The sequence below is a fragment of the Loxodonta africana genome, chromosome 13 (genome assembly GCF_030014295.1).
Source record: "Loxodonta africana isolate mLoxAfr1 chromosome 13, mLoxAfr1.hap2, whole genome shotgun sequence".
NCBI classification, from domain to species: Eukaryota; Metazoa; Chordata; class Mammalia; order Proboscidea; family Elephantidae; genus Loxodonta; species Loxodonta africana.
The window spans coordinates 56,790,972-56,805,396 of record NC_087354.1 but is presented as its reverse complement, the minus strand read 5'-3'; the positions used below and the strand labels follow the sequence as shown (position 1 = coordinate 56,805,396).

Genomic DNA, 14,425 nt, shown 5'->3' with positions numbered 1-14,425 from the left:
CTCAGAGTTACTGTAAAGGGGTTCTGAGGCCACAGAGTTTCAGAACTGCTGACCTACAACTAAGGTTTGAACACCTGTGCCCTAGGGTCCCTGTTCAAGCTGGCTCACTTGATTCTTGGTGACTTTAAACCTTTGGCTGATCTGCTGCTTCTTTATACTGCTATGCGTATGGATTGTGTGTGCAGGTGAACACCCCTCATCCCAAACACAATGGCAAGTTCTGATCCCAGAAGGCAGGAATGGCCCCCACAATCTTCTTCATGTTCTCCCATGGAGCAGTGAACAAATGACATGCCTGGCTAGATCCAGGGGCTAGAGGAAAGCCAAGTTAATGACTTTTAAGGCCCCAGAAGGAGAAAAATGCATTTTTTAATTAGGGGATAAAAGGAAAAAAAAAATCTACTACAGATTTTTTTTTTTTTTCAGTAGCCCCATTTACAATCTCTATATACACAGTGATAAGTTTCAGAATGTTGTTGTTAGGTGTGGAGTCAATTCCAACTCATAGCAACCCTATGCACAACAGAACAGAAAGCTGCCCACTCCTGTGCCATCCTCACAATAACCTAATTGTTGCTATGTTTGAGCCCATTGTTGCAGTCGCTGCAATGTGTATCTCCAAATTTTTATTTTTAATGGACAATTCCAGAATTTCGGCATTGCCACTTGGATCTAAGCCTTCTCCCTGCATAAACGTGAATTCTCTCACCTATTCAACAACATGAACGCCACCTGATGCCTGGCACAGAGTGCAGGGCAGGGTTTTATCTGTGAACTTCAGGATTTGCATTCTACCTGCTGCTTGTGGGGATGTTTAAATTGGTTCCTGTGTTGTCACCCAAAGCCTGACGATTGCCAGTTACACAAAAGTCCAAATTCCATCATTAAGTTAAAATCTGCCAGGAATGACTTAGGAGGTGATGGGGGGAGCCCATGGTAGCCAGCCAGGGGGTTGTGTTGCAAGGAGAGGGGATCTCATGCTCATCCCTTGAGAAAGCACCTGGGTGCTGAGGGGGTAGGATCCAGGGCGGAGAAGGAGACTCCTCAGTCTGAATTCCTGTTCTTTCTTCCTTCCACTTTCAATAAGTCCGGGAAGGTGAAAGGACTTTGTAAAACAAAGAGACTATTAGTTTCCTTGTTTTATCATATCATGGCTTTATTTTTCTCCATCTTTTAATTTAACTAGTCATCAGATGGAACTGAAGTATATGTTAAACACTATTTTTTATAGTTATTGCAATGAAGTCTCCTCTCTATTCTTGAGGTATAAAACACAGGAAAATGAAATGGTTTGTCTTTGTTCCCAAGTTGGATATATATATATATATATATTTTCTTTTTTTTCTTGTATGTAATCCAATAATTTTTTTCCAGGGATTTGGGAATACTCAGGTGTATGCTGGTCAAATCCTAATTTTCCAGTAACCTGTGGCAGCTGGGAGGAGAGGTAGAGAAGTTACAGCGTACTACAAACTGTATTGTGGACCTTACATAGTTTCCAACTTTTCCCTATTACTGCAATAAACGTCATGGAGGAACAAGGCAGTTCACAAATTCCTTTATTTATTTAGGAGAGAGGGACCCAGAGGGGGGCAGAGGAAAATTACCTAACAGGCAAGAGCTGAGAAGGGTTTGCAGGGGCTGAGCTAGGAAGCAGTAACACTGATTCTATAGCTGAACAGAAATAGTGCACATTTGTAAGTACCTGCTGTGAGTCTTGTAATAAAACCTACCTTATGAATAAGTACAGTGGAATACTACTTAGTACATTCATACATGTTTCTACCATCTTGAGATTTTTGTATATACAGTATATGATCTGTTTTTATAAATGTACAGCTCGGGAAAAAAAAAAAAGAGATCCTTCTTGGAATAGGTACAGCATTAAAAACAAAACAAACATGGGCCAGCCACATTCCAGTTGAAGACCCCGAGAAAACAAGGCTGACAGCCCAGCCCCCAGCCCGGCAGCCCCTGATGATCCTGACAAGGAGTAAACCAGCGCTCTCTGCATCTGGGGGCTCAGCAGGCCGTGCCTGCCCTTGGCATTTCACAGGAAGTGCCCCCTCGATGAGCCATGCCTGCAGAGCGAGGGTCCTCCCTGAAGGCAGCTGACAGAGAGGAATGTGTCAGGGAAGGAAAAGAAGGACATAAGAAATGTGCTCTTCAGCTAAAGGCACTTGTCAGCGGCCTCCCCCCCACCCCCACGCCTTTCCCTGGGCCTGGAGGTTGCTGACTCGCTAGAAGCCAACAAGTCTGAGTGGCCCTCGTTCATCCTCTCACCAGGCTTAAATACAATAAATAAATCTTGGCGGGTGGTGGTTTTGCTCTCCTGGGTTCCTAGGAACAGTCAACCTTTTAGGATCATTTATGGAGTGACATTCCCCACGCCCACCCAGCCTTGTCGGTGTCCTTCACAGAGAAGGTGTGGAATAACTCCAGGCCTTGGAGAAGCTATTACTTGCGGTGGATCAGAAGGGGAGCCCCCAAATGTCCCCTCCCCTGTCTGAGCCTGGAGCTCCTTTGCCCGGTGCATCAGCGCCTCTGTGTGCCTCAGATCTTGGTCACGTAGTTGTTGGGGAACAGGCCCTGCTTGCCTCGCAACCGACCCGTCCACCAGCCAGAAGGATCTGCAGGGAGACAGAGATGGTGAACATGGAAGCTAAGGCTGTTCTGCTCCAAACACATCCTGCTCCCATGGCCCTATTTCACAGCCAAAAGAGATTTGGCACCATCCTCATTCTTTAAAAATTTCATTTTATTTTCACTGAAAACATTTGCTGTAAAAAGTAACCCCTTCCCTATGGCAGACGGGTCATTCAGATCTCCCTCCAGGAAGAACCTGCCGTGCAGACATGAGGAGCTGACTGGCTGAGCTGCCCGGCATCGGAGCAGAGGCACGTGCTCTTTCGAGGGCTAGTGGTTCTCCTGTTCATATCCTTTGCCTCTTTCTGTTGGGAGCTGTCAGTGCCTCTTCTGCATCTTCATTAACTCTGTCCATGATGTTTTAATAATTAATTAGTTGAATCAACTGATTTGTTATGGCCTTTTGGTTTCTGTCATTTTTAGAAATCCTTTCCCACTCTGATACTATTAAAAAAAGAAAACTCTCCTACACTTTTAATATGTCCCGTTCATTTTATAGATTTAAATATTTGATCTATTTGGAATTTATCTTGGTGTAAGGGGAGAAGTGTAAACCTGAAGTAGTTGTTTTGACATGGGGCTTTTAAAACTTTGTGAAATAATGCTAAATGTCCTCCCCCAAAGACCATCCGACAGTACACAGTGAGGACAAGCCCCCGTTTCCCTGACCAACCGTGGGTAGTATAGTCCACACTCTTACTTGCAATTATGAAATCCAGAAGTCCTAAAAATGAAAAGTTTTCCGTAACACATTTGGTGACAGAACTTGACCTGAACTGATGTTTGTTTATGGTGCCTCCACCCTCTGAGCGTAAACACGCATAGGGGCTGTTACATAATATGTGATATATACACTGTTAGGAACTTCTTAACTGCTCCCATTTCTGAAAACCATCTGGCTCCGAGGGTTTGGTTTATTCTTTGCCAGCATCATAAGAGGTGACATGGCTTACTTCGTGTCACACTGATTATTAGGGAGGTTTTTCTTTGCATTGCCTCAGTAGCCTTTTGCCCACTGCTGGACTGGACTGTATGTCTTCTTGTTATTCATGGCAAGGAGCTAATTACACGTGTAAAATATTTTCTCCTCATCTGTCTGCTCCTTTGGCTTTTCACCATGCAGAAGAAGATTTCAACTGCACCTTTTAATGAGTTTCGATCCTGTATGGTTTTTTATGTTTTGCATAAGGAAGGCTTTTCTCATCCAAAGATTAATATAATATTATGGGTTTCCTTTCAAGAATATGATTCAGTTATTTTTAGATATTTCATTTACCTGGTATTTATTTTGTATATGAGGTAGAGATCGATTTTATTTTCTTTTCAAAATGAAAAGTAGTTTTCTTTTTCCTCTGATTTCAAAGGTCACATTTATCATATATTAAGTGTCTATATATACATAGGTCTGTTTCTGGATTCTGTTCTATTTTCGTTTATCTAGACATATATTCCTGCACTCATACCACACTGCTTAAATTATAGCCAGCATGTTTGATAACTTCTAGGACTCCACATTTTACACAAATATGTAAGTGTTTTAATTATACCTGGTAAAAAAAAAAAAAAACAGGTAGTGCATGCTATTTCTAGGAAAATGTGAAAATACTGAGAAACGAAAAGTAATACTGACTTGTAAATTCAATACTCAAGGGTGGCCACTTTTAACATTTCCTAGAACTCCTTTATATTAATATATTCCCATGTACATATGTGAGTATATGCATACACACATACAGCTCTATGTATTTATATTTTTACAAAACAAAACTATACTCCACAATCTATAGGCAAACTTTTTCCTTTTCTTCATGAATACCTTTCCATGTCAGTAAATACACTAATTTTTGGATTTTTTTTTTTTTAAGTTATAATCTATTCTGTCTCACATTTGCCATTTTTAAAATTGTGGTAGAATATACACAACATCAAACTGGCCATTTTACCCATTTGCGTGTACACGTACACTGTTGTGTAACCTTCAGCACTAGCTAGTTCCGGATCATCTGTTTTTAATCATCTCAAACAGAAACACTGTACCCTTTAGACAACATGCCTCATTATTTTTAATAAAAAAACTTTACATCAAAGTCCACCAAATGGATACAACAAGCTTATTTAGCCAACCCCATTACCAGCCCATTTCCAATATTTTTGCTGAACAAGGTTGATGATAAAAATCCTATTTTTTGTTCAGTAAAGTTTATTTTCAACACTCGTTTTTATTCTCACACCTTTGAAGAAGGATGATGTTAAATGGCTTAAAATGATAAAACTTGTAGAAAACTAAATGGTTAAACGAGATAAAAATAAGACTCAGAGGCCATTTAGAAAGGCTTGGTGCAGGGACCCAGAATTCTCCTCGGGGCAGACTCACATGACGAGGGAACCTGCTAAAAGCACAGTTCTAGGAATTATCTTTTTTTTAATAATTTATTTTTTGTTGCTGAAAATATATGCAGGAGAACATACACCCACTCAACAGTTTCTGCATGTACAATTCAGTGACATAGACCACATTCTTCAAGTTGTGCAACCATCCTCACCCCCCTTTCCATGGAGGTGAATAGCCACACATTCCATCTCCTCTTCCTCGTCCTCACTCTCCTTGCTCTGTCACTCCAGCAAAGACAGACCAATTGCTGTACTTCGGATGGTGGCTTGGCCATCTCTTCCAGAAAGCTGAACTTGCCGAGAACCACTGTCCACTCATGCTGTCCTTGCTCTATGGTCCTTACCTCCACGGCTCCCCACTGTCTTTACCAGTTCTCTTGAGCCTGATGCTCAGGGCCCTCCAAGACCAGGCCGCTTCTAGCTTGACCTCCCACAACATCTCCCTGGGGATCCTGCACCTTGGCGGAGGGTCCGCTCGTTTTCCTAAAATGACCTGTTCCTTCTAGGCTCTGCTTGCTGTCTCTCCTCCTATCTACCCCCCGCCCCCTTCTCCCACCACAAATGGCATTCCCACCATGCTGGTTTTTCTAACACCTAAGGCAGGAGTTTATCTTTGTTTTTATGCTTCCATAAGCACATATGTTTGACATTTTAAAAAAATATAACCTCATTATATTCTAATTTATCTTCCCTACCAAATTAAAAAAGTACTCAGCCAAGCCTGTGAAGCACTTTTATCCCTACTTGCCATTTTATAATGGGTATTGTGGGCTGCTTCCTCAGCTCCCATTCCATCTACCTCCATTGTGTGGAGGCCATGAAGTTTGGGTGAGATAGAGTCACCCCTTCCCCAGGGTAGTCACTGCCAGATCTAAAACAGTCAGGGTACATTGACTATCTTGACACAGAGCTTGGCTCAGGGATGGGCACATAACCTAATTTGGCCCAATCAGAGTAAAACCTAAGGCTTTTGTCCAATGGCAAAAGAGGACGTTTCAGAGATAAGGCAGATTTCAGACACGCTTTGGTCTGTTTGTCTGATATTGCTGCAGCCATTTTGCTACCATGAGGTAAAACAGCATGAAGAGGAAGCAGATACGAAGAAGAGGTCAGAGCTGATAGAAGCAATAAAAAATGAAGCTGGAGCCCTGATCAAACTGAGACTGAAGCCTACCTCTGCAAAGTTCAGTTAGAGGAGCTCATGAAGTCACATTTGAACTAGTTCTTATAAGAAAGCTATTGTGTGCCCTTTGGGAGGGTGTCCCAGTCATCTAGCCACATGCTTACCTTCTTTGATAATATCGATAATATCATTGGCATTGAAGCTGAGTTCATCTGTGTCCTGAGCATCATAGGCATACAGAGCCTTGCACTGGGGCACCTGAGGCTTAGGCTTGGGCTGGGGCTTGGGTCTGCCCCCTGCTGGGGGAGGCCGACTGGTCGTTTGTCTCCGGACACTGTGGAGAGAAGGGAGATGGATGAGACATGGGAACCAGTGGGAGGCAGCAGCACTGAGTGGTGTTTAGGAGCTCGGGGCCAGCATCAGCCCACTCAAGTTCAAATCCAGCTCCACCCTTGGCAGCTAGTGGCCCAGGATTCACTCCCTAAATTTTCTCCAAGAACAAAAATACCCTCCCTGACAAAGTCATTGTAAAAGCACACGTTGTTGTTAGTTGCCATCGAGTCAATCCTGACTCATAGCGCTTAATAAATGCTGTGGTTGTTGGGTACCGTCAAGTCAATTCCAACTCATGGTGACCCCACGTGACAGAATAGAACTGCCCCAAAGGGCTTTCTTGGCTGTAATCTTTACAGAAGCAGGTTTTCGGGTCTTTCTCTTAGGGAGCCACTGGATGGGTTCAAACTGCCGACCTTCCAGTTAGTGGCTTGAACACTTAACCATTGTGCCACCAGGGCTCCTTTAATAAACACTTAACTGCTGTCATTATTGTCATTTCCACTGCATAGAAGGAAATGTAGAAAAGACACAAATTCATACAAAAGTTTATAAAGGATGTGTGTGTGTGTACAAATAAACCCCCAGCTTTGGAAGTAGAACTTCTGCCAGTGCCACAGAAGCCTGAAGCCACCTCTCCCCGTTTGTATTTCCCGCCAGAAACCACCACTACCCCGCATTTTGTGTTAATAATGTCCTACTTTCCTTTATAGCTTTACCACACGTGTAAATATTCCTAAACAATACACTGAGTTTGCCTGTTTTTCTAAACTACATAAAAGGAACCACACTACGTAGTCTTCTGTCACCCACTCTGCAGTTCTGAGATGTACCCGTGTGGACGCATACAGCAGGAGCTCATTCTCGTGTCTTTAAACAATTCCATTGTATTGACGTCACAAGTTGCTTATCCAGGCCACTATGGATGGCTACTTGGGGATTCCAGTTTTCCACTATTACGAAAAAAGGTTGCTGTGGATATTCTTGTGCAAGGGTCTACCTAGAGCAGAGCTTCTCACGTCTGCGCTGTTAGTGCCGTGGGCAGCGTAACTCTTTGTTGGGGGCTGTCCTATTCACTGTAGGACATTCAGCAGCATCTCTCGCTTCCACCCACATATGGCAGTGGCACCCCCTGCCCCAGTCAAAAATGTCTCCAGAACCAGGACCCTAACCCAGGTCTTCTCGCTTTCAAGTTTATTCTTTTTACGTTCTGTGCTGCCTCAAGCCACCGCACACTGGCAGAGGCAGACAACTGTAACTCATTTCTACTGAATGAGCTCTTTAAACTTACATCTGAAATAATTATTTACTAAGGATCTTCATTAAATTCATTTAGCAAAAAAGAAAAAAAGGGAAATACAGAAAAACACTGCTTCTTCTGCTTTGCTTAACAACAAGCCAAAGGAAAGCAGACATTCATAGCTAATAAAAGAAACTTAAGATTTCTTTTAAGAGGGGCTGGACTATGACCCGACACAGCCCGCTGGCTTTTAGGTCTGGCCATGTCTGTTTAAAGCCACAGGAGGAAGTAGGAAACGGGAGGGTCCTTCCTCTGGCCTGAGCTCTGGAATGAAAAGCACACCCAGCTTTGAGCTGTGCTCCCAGAGGCCACAGCCTACTGTCTCTGCTGAGGCCCTTGCTCCCGCTCAGAGATCGCAAAGTCAGCTGTATGATGAGATGCTAGCTCGGTGCTGACGAGCAATCAGACCTCGAGGGGAAAGCTGGGGGTCAGGACTCTCCCCGACAAGGGCGCGAATCCTTGGGTATAGCCTAGGGCTCCCCTGCATGGAAGGCAGTGATCCCCAAGGCTACTCAAGCTCTGCTCCTTTTATCTAAGAGAAAAGGTGTCTTATAGACCATTACCATGACATCATTTCCTGTCTAGTATCTTTTGGAAGTCCCTATTCTCTGCTCAAGAAGTGGTTTCGTCTTTGAAAGCCGGCTGGGCAAGCAGACTTTTAATTAAGCAACCTATATACTGGGAACGTGTCAGCGTTTGGATAATCAACGCCATTAGCCTGAATACCAGAAGTCATCTGATTTCTGAGTTCCCAGCAACAAGGAAATGAAAGGAGAGGGTGGGGGTGTGATCAGAACACCCCGGGGGCGGGGGTGGGGTGGGGTGGGGAGGAAAGTCTCTGGTCTGGAAGTTACATGAAGCAGAGTTGGCAGTGCACCCCTGTGCGTGTGCCTGTGTATACACCCACACACACACACACACACTCTCTCTCTCTCCAAATACTCGTAGATGGAAATTTAGCCTCCGTTATTTTTTATGTACAGGGACGCTGCAAATCATTAATGCACTCAGCCGCTAACCAAAATGCTGGAGGTTTGAGTCCACCCAGAGGCACCTTGGAAGAAAGAGCTGGAGATCTACTTCTGAAGTTCAGCCACTGAAATCCCTACAGAACACAGTTCTGCACTGACGCACATGAAGTTGCCATGAGTTGGGGTGAACTCAACAGCAACTGACCTGGTTTTATGTCCAGGGGAAAACCCTACCCTATCATCATCAGCACAGGATGGCGGGGCCTGGGAGCCCAAGAGCGTGGGGGTTAGGCACCACCTCCCCCTCCTCCCCGCAGGGCTCAGTGAGGCCCAGCAGTGGGAAGAAGAGGTCGGCAGAATCCTCCCCACAAAGGCAGGACTGTCTGCCCTACCACTCAGACCGCCATCCCAGGAGTCCCCACCTCCCTCTTGGGCCTATCTGCCTCCAGCTGTGACTAAGCCTGGTCTTGTCCTCCTCCTTCATGTGTTTCCCGCCACCTGCCTCCGCTCCAGGCCCTCTGACCACCAACCATACTGGCTCAGCTTTTATTAGGTCGCCCCACCCTCCACCTGAAATTCCTTCCAACAGCTTCTCTCTGCTCTTGGGAAAAGGAGCAAAATCCTTGCTGAGGCCACAGAGTCCCTGACAAACACGCCCCCTGCTCACCTCCCAGCCTCATGTCCTGTCACAGCCACAGCCACCTGGGCACCTGGCTTCTTCATGGACGCCCTCAGCCCTGGTTGAGGTTAGGGACCCTGTCCGCATTCTCCTAGCTGATATCGTATTTACTGGTGAAAGACACAAAGCTTCCCCTGAGATCAGGAACAAAACAAGAACGCCTACCCTCACCACTTCATTTAACGCTGTGTTGGAGGTGCCAGCCAGGGCAATCAGGGAAGAGAAAGGCATAAAAGGCATCCAAATGGAAAAAGAAAAAGTAAGAACATTTCTATTTGAAAATGAGATGATCTTGCATATAGAAAATGCTAAGAAACGCACTAAAAACTATCAGAACTAATTAATGAGTTCAGAAAGATTGTAGGACACAAGATCAATATGCAAAAACCCACTAATTTTCTACGCACTCACCATAAACAACTGGAAAATGCAGTTAAGAAAATAATTCCATTCACAATAGCATCAAAAGCAATAAAATACTTACCAAATTTAACAAAAGAAGTGTAAGGCCAGTACATGAAAAATGACAAAGTATCCTTGGGAGAAGTTAAAGGCCTGCATAAATGGAAAGATATCCCACGATCATGGATCGTGTAAACCCAGGCCCTGAACAACTGCCCCGTGCTGGCTCCCAGGGGCAGTGTAAGCCTCTTGACCATGTCTCCCTCGGCCAAGAGGGTTTCACAGGTGCACTGAGGGACACAGGTGAGTCCAGGGCAGTCTAAGGTGGGTGATGTTTGCTGGGAGCAGAGTACAGACTGGGGGAGTGCATCTGCCCAGAGCCGGGCACGAGGCGGGAATGGGTCGCTGGGTCGGGGAGAGGCCGGCTCTGAGGTTCCACATTGGGGAGGTTCTGTTCAGGCCACATGGGGTCACCATCATCTGGCTCTTTCCTGATTAAATGTCCTCCATTACCAGGAAAGGGTACAGCTGCTTCAACAGGTCAGTGTCTTCCCAAGTGAGTGACGGACATGGCAAAGCTCTCCTTCTCCCAGATCACGCTGCCTCATTCTCACATCTCAACGTATCTCCACGGTTCCTGTGACAGTGACGGATGGGCTGTCTTCTGGGAGCCCCCGCCTGTAGCTGTGTGAAGTACAGACTCCCGGGTCGCGCCTGTTCAGGGTGGGCACTGTGCTAGGCCTTTCCATAGGCCTTGCTTCATGTAACCCTCAGGACACCCCTGTGAATGACTCACGGGTTCCCGGGATTTGTGGCTGGTTTCATCATTGGCTGACCACGATGGCAGGTGTGTAAGGGCCCAGAGCTCCAGCCGCACCATTTCCGCTTCCCAGGTCTGGCTATGCGCCCATGACCTGTCCTCGGTCCCCAGCCAGCACTGCTGAGTCCTGCAGAGCCTTTGGACCTCATTTCCATCACGGCCTACTCAAACATGGGCAGCCCCTGCTGTACCCTCTCGCTGCCTCTTTCAGACCAGGGGTAGGTTCTGTAGCATTTGGTCATCTCCTTTTTCCATTATGATAGTAGGCCCCATGGGGGGCGGGACTGGACCTGCTTGTCCTCACCACTGTGGCCACCAGCCACTCCGCCAGGCCCAGAGTCACAGTGTGGCCTCAATCTGACCAAATGACAGTCTTCAGCAGGAGGAGCACTGGCTTAAGGGTCCTGGGTTTGACGGCCTGCTCTGCCCAGGCTGTCATGCGACTTGGACAAGTCACTCCACCTCTTGGGGATCGGTGTCTTTTGTAAATCATGCGAGGATTCAGCTGCTGGCCCAGGTGCTTTCTAATTCTGAGGAAGTGTCACAGAGTGCTCTCAGCAGAATCCCTCCCGTAAGATATCCTGAGGAACACGGTGAGTCTGCGCCGGTGGAGGGATCACAGCGTCAACTTCTGGCCACCTGTTGACCAGGAAACTCGCTTGGAACAGTCGGCAAGAAGATACATTCTCTGGGCTTAATGCTGTTGTTGTTAGTTGCCGTCAAGTTGATCCCGACTCACAGCGACTCCCCGTGTGCAGCACAGAACTGCTCCGCAGGGGTTTCAAGGCTGTGAACTTTGGAAGCAGATCGCTAGGCCTGTCTTTCAAGGAACCTCTCGGTGGTTTTGAACCACCAACCTTTTGGCTAGTAGTTGAGTGGTTAGCCACTTGCACCACCCAGGGCCTGGCGTGATGTTAGAAAGGCTCAAACAGCCTTAAAAAACAAAACAGTCAAAACAAAAAACAACCCTGATAATCTCCTTTGCGACACTAGATGGCGATCCTGTGTAATTAATAATTAGGTGAAATAATGGCTTTGTTCTAGCTGCCAGAAATTGATTAATGAGGTCTTTGAGGCACTCCTGGCTCTCCACTCCCAGCCAAGAGGCGATCGGTCAAACCCAGTGAAGATGGGATTACAGACATAACAAACAGGACCCTCGCACACACTTGCTGGAGCTGGCTGAGTCTGGCTTGCAAGAGCCAGCTGTTAAATTCTCAGGAATTTTGTGAGCCAGCTGGTAAACACAGCTGTTATTAAAAACTACATTATATAAGCTTGTAATTAAATAAATTATGTTAAAAGCAAATGCGTGCCCAAACTCATCCCGTCCTAATTATTTGACTACATTCACTCCTGTTTATGCTCTCGAGGTTATGACTGTCGCAAATGTTTGGTGGAAGTACTAGACCAGGTCTGTGATTTTGCACTAGGCAGTAGGCATGTTAAAAACCCAAAAACCCACTGCTTTTGAGTCGATCCCAACTCATAGCAACCCTACAGGACAGAGCAGAACTGCCCCATAGAATTTCCAAGGAGCGCCTGGTGGATTTGAACTGCTGACCTTTTTTTTTTGCTTAGCAGCTGTAGCTAGCTCTTAACCACTACTCCATTGGCTGTGATGAGAGTATTTTACCACAGAAACCAGCAAAAGCTGCATCTCAGGTCTTTTTATTCCCAGAGAACTAGTTGTTAAACATTTACCAGCACCCACTGCCCTCATGCCAGTGCTGGGATGAACCATGGTTGCTGGCTGCTGTTGAGTCAGCCCCTAGCTCATGGTGACCCGTGCACAACAGAACAAAACGCTGCCCTGATCTCCACCAGCCCCGTGATGGCTGTAGATCAGACCGCTGTGATCCACTGGATTTTCACTGACTTCCTTCCTGGTCTGTCTTAGTCTGGAAGCTCCACTGAAACCTGTTCAGCATCATAGCAACACGAAAGCCTCCGCCGACAGACGGGTGGTAGCTGCGCGTGAGGTGCACTGGCCTGGAATCGAAACTGGGTCTCCGGCACAGAAGGTGAGAATTCTACCACTGAGCAACCAACGCTTCACACTAGCCCAGAAAAGCCATCTTCCTCTTAAAGTGCTTTGCCTACGTTTGTTTTGTAATGGACGTGCGGGATTTAGATAATTCTGATTCTCTGATATTTTGTGGTATTTACATTCCTAAGAAACCTCACATGATGAAAACTGTGTTATAAAAACAATTTCAGTGGGAAAATGGGGTTGTAGCAAGAATTTCAGACTCAAGATAACAAACTTATTTTGCCTGTTGACATTTCAGTAATAAAAGTTCGCTTTATATATATTCGCATGTAGTCATAAAACCTCACATCACTAGGCAAGTCCAGTGTTTCCTTATAAGTAACGTTTACACGATGTAATTTAGTTTTTACTACTTGAGCCACCATTTCAGGGTAATTCGTACACCCCACTTTATTGTGTTTATTACCTACTATGATAAACACACAAAGAAGTTGAGCTACAACAGCCTCTTTTTGGATAGGTTCTTTTTTCTGGGCCCAGAGTTAGATCTCTGATGCAATCACAATGTAACCCAAAAGGCAAATAAGCTTTCCTAATTACTCTGTCAGTGTGTCGTACGTACTATGGGGTCTTGTATGTTGCTGTGATGCTGGAAGCTGTGCCACCGGTATTCAGGTACCATCAGGGTCACCCATCGAGGACAGGTTTCAGCTTAGCTTCCAGACTAAGACAGACTAGGAAGAAGGATCCTGCAGTCTACTTCTGAAAAGCATTAGCCAGTGAAAAGCTTATGAATAGCAGCAGAACATTGTCTGATATAGTGCCTGAAGATGAGCCCCCCAGGTTGGAAGGCACTGAAAAGATGACTGGGGAGGAGCTGCCTCCTCAAAGTACAGTTGACCTTAATGACACAGATGGAGTAAAGCTTTTGGAACCTTCATTTGCTGATGTGGCACGACTCAAAATGAGAAGAAACAGCTGCAAACATCCATTAATAATTGGAACCTGGAAGGTACGAAGTATGAATCTAGGAAAATTCGAAATCATCAAAAATGAAATAGAATTCATAAACATCAGTATCCTAGGCATTAGTGAGCTGAAATGGACTGGTATTGGCCATTTTGAATCAGACAATCATATAGTCTACTATGCTGGGAACGACACTTGAAGAGGAATGGTGTTGCAGTCATCATCGAAAAGAACGTTTCGAGATTTATCCTGAAGTACAACACTGTCAGCGATAGGATAATATCCATACACCTACAAGGAAGACCAGTTAATATGACTATTCTTCATATTTACACACCAACCACTAGAGATAGAAGATTTTTATCAGCGCTGCAGTCTGAAATTGATCGAACATACAGTCAAGATGCATGGATAATTACTGGTGACTGGAACGCAAAAGTCGGAAACAAAGAAGAAGGATCAGTAGTTGGAAAATATGGCCTTGGTGACAGAAACAATGTCGGAGATTGAATGATAAAATTTTTGCAAGACCAATGACTTCTTCATTACAAATACCTTCTTTCACCAACATAAACGGCGACTATACACATGGACCTCGCCAGATGGAACACACAGAAATCAAATTGACTACATCCGTGGAAAGAGACGATGGAAAAGCTCAATATCACCAGTCAGAACAAGGCCGGTGGCCGACTGTGGAACAGACCATCAATTGCTCATTTGCAAGTTGAAGCTGAAACAGATGAAAATCAGAGCAAGTCCACGAGAGCCAAAATATGACCTTGAGTATATCCCACC

General features: G+C 45.3%; 1 protein-coding gene across 2 annotated transcripts in view; it reads right to left on the bottom strand.

Moving 5' to 3' along the window:
- Positions 1-1,542: 1,542 nt before the first annotated feature.
- The window catches only part of MYO1E (myosin IE), a 211,818-nt gene continuing 198,935 nt past the window's right edge, over positions 1,543-14,425 (bottom strand). The window contains exons 27-28 of one of the 2 annotated variants that reach the window (XM_023558297.2): positions 6,325-6,494; positions 1,543-2,630 (exon numbers count right to left, since the gene is read on the bottom strand). In XM_023558297.2, the coding sequence (XP_023414065.1) occupies positions 2,554-2,630; positions 6,325-6,494 (247 nt within the window). In that variant the 3' untranslated portion in view covers positions 1,543-2,553. Of the gene's footprint in view, positions 2,631-6,324; positions 6,495-14,425 lie in introns of those variants that run through there. The other variant, XR_010317438.1, reaches the window with a different exon arrangement.